General features: G+C 64.0%; 1 protein-coding gene across 1 annotated transcript in view; it reads left to right on the top strand.

The window, feature by feature from the left end:
- DNAJB2 (DnaJ (Hsp40) homolog, subfamily B, member 2) overlaps positions 1–422 on the top strand; it is a gene marked incomplete at its 5' end in the record, with an annotated part of 1890 nt that overhangs the window by 953 nt on the left and 515 nt on the right. The window contains 2 exons of the mRNA XM_009573921.1: positions 128–181; positions 334–422. The exon at positions 334–422 is cut by the window's right edge and continues 28 nt beyond it. Of these exons, the coding sequence (XP_009572216.1) occupies positions 128–181; positions 334–422 (143 nt within the window). The remainder of the gene's footprint in view (positions 1–127; positions 182–333) is intronic.

The raw sequence follows: 422 nt of genomic DNA, 5'->3' as shown, positions 1-422 counted from the left end.
CCCCCCTCCTCTTGCTGTTCTGCGCCTCCCTTGGCTGGGGGAAGTGTCGGTGCTCCTGCCCATGCCGCCGCTCCTGGCCCTATGCCTGGCAGCCGGCTTCCGCACAGCTCCCTGTCTTCTCCTCCAGAGCAGAAGCGTGATGTCTATGACCGTTACGGCAAGGATGGACTCATGGGGGCAGGTAAGTGGGCGAGCGGGGCCATGGGGGGTTAGTGCAGCTCTGGATACGGCCCCATCTGAAGACCCGCTGCGGATCTGTGCCCCTTGGGGCTCCCCGCCCTTTGGGGAGTTTTCACCCGGGGTTCCACTTAACTCTGAGTCTCTTCCCTCCAGCAGGACCGGGGGGCTCCAGGGCCGATGCTGGGGCCCCCGAATTCACCTTCACCTTCCGCAGCGCTCACGATGTCTTTCGGGAGTTCTTT

The sequence above is a fragment of the Fulmarus glacialis genome, unplaced genomic scaffold, assembly GCF_000690835.1.
Source record: "Fulmarus glacialis isolate BGI_N327 unplaced genomic scaffold, ASM69083v1 scaffold25813, whole genome shotgun sequence".
Lineage (NCBI taxonomy): Eukaryota > Metazoa > Chordata > Aves > Procellariiformes > Procellariidae > Fulmarus > Fulmarus glacialis.
This window is presented reverse-complemented; position numbering and strand designations above follow the sequence as displayed.